The sequence below is a fragment of the Fusarium phalaenopsidis genome (genome assembly GCF_050370095.1).
Source record: "Fusarium phalaenopsidis strain FUZ10S chromosome Unknown contig_32278, whole genome shotgun sequence".
NCBI lineage: Eukaryota > Fungi > Ascomycota > Sordariomycetes > Hypocreales > Nectriaceae > Fusarium > Fusarium phalaenopsidis.
In genome coordinates this window covers 3,649,656-3,650,890 of record NW_028145417.1, presented here as the reverse complement: position 1 = coordinate 3,650,890, position 1,235 = coordinate 3,649,656, and the positions used below count along the sequence as shown (strand labels likewise).

At 52.5% G+C, this 1,235-nt stretch overlaps 1 protein-coding gene across 1 annotated transcript; it reads right to left on the bottom strand.

The window, feature by feature from the left end:
- Positions 1–266: 266 nt before the first annotated feature.
- Positions 267–869, bottom strand: LRP88_01736 (uncharacterized protein; the record flags this gene model as incomplete). The annotated part of the gene is made up of 1 exon (XM_083238412.1): positions 267–869. One exon carries the CDS (start codon positions 867–869, stop codon positions 267–269), a length of 603 nt encoding a protein of 200 aa, XP_083106917.1.
- Positions 870–1,235: the final 366 nt, after the last annotated feature.

Genomic DNA, 1,235 nt, shown 5'->3' with positions numbered 1-1,235 from the left:
TCTGATCCGCATGCTTATCAAGTACGTTATATATCTAAGACATAAAAAATATATTTGAATGTTATTGAGGCATATAAGTACCTAATTAAACGAAAAAACACGAGGAATTCTAGTTGTGGTGTTAAAAACCTAAGTGCTGATTCTCCTATGGAGGGAATGGGGCCCGTTCCTGACTTGAATACTTGGTAGGCGATGCAAAAGCCTAGTATACCAGACATCGGTATTACATCTATAATCTGTGTCCCAAAGTCCTAAATCCCAGTGGCTCAGTCGATCTTCTTAGCCCTGTCCTTCTCCCGAACGATCGCCTCGAGCTTATCGAGATCAAATCGGCTGTATGATAGCGTATCTACCAGCCACTCGCCGAACAAGAGCCTGGCGAGCCAGATTTGGGTAGTCATGCCCCCAGCCCAGAGCCATTTCTTAGAAGCGCCGATCCAACCCCAAAGCCATCCTTCGCCCTTAAGCGCCTCTCCGACTAGCTTCCGGGCGAACTCGCTTGTTTCCATCGACGCACTGGTCTGCGAGAATTTGAGTCTCCGGGCGTACGCGTCCTTAATAGGTATGTAAATAGAATCAGGCGGCAGAGAGCGATGTAGCTTAGTTACTTCGCTCTTTACGGTCCCTGTTATGGACACTAGAACCCTCACGCCAAAGGGGCGTAGTTCCTGTCGCAGGGTTCGGCTATAGGAGTTAAGGGCCCCCTTAGTCGCGCAGTAAACGGGCCCGAAGACAAGCGGTGTCACCGACGCCACGCTACTGATCATGATGATAAGCCCACGCGCCTCGATCAAAAGCGGCGAGAAGGCCTGCACGATAGCCATGACACCGAACACGTTTGTCTCGAAGATGTTGCGTACTTCGTCCATGTCGATGTCCGTCGCAGGCACCGTGTACGTGAGTCCCCTAGGAGGAAGGTCAGCAGTCAACCGACGTCTGCCGCGTCAACGAAAAAGAGTCGCTCACGCATTATTCACCAGGATGTCAAGCCGTCCGCCGGTCAGTTCCTGGACCTCCTTCTTACAAGCCGCGATATTGTTGGCTGATGTCACGTCCAAAGGCAGGACGGTCATCCCTGAATCGCGAAGGCCTTGGACCACCTCGGGACGGCGTGCTGTTGCGATGACATGGAACCCTTGGTGGACGCATGAGTAGGGCCGGAAATGAGGGCCGGAAGCTTCTCGAGCATACCTTTCGCGTGGAACTCATTGCAGAGAGCATGCCCGATGCCGCCC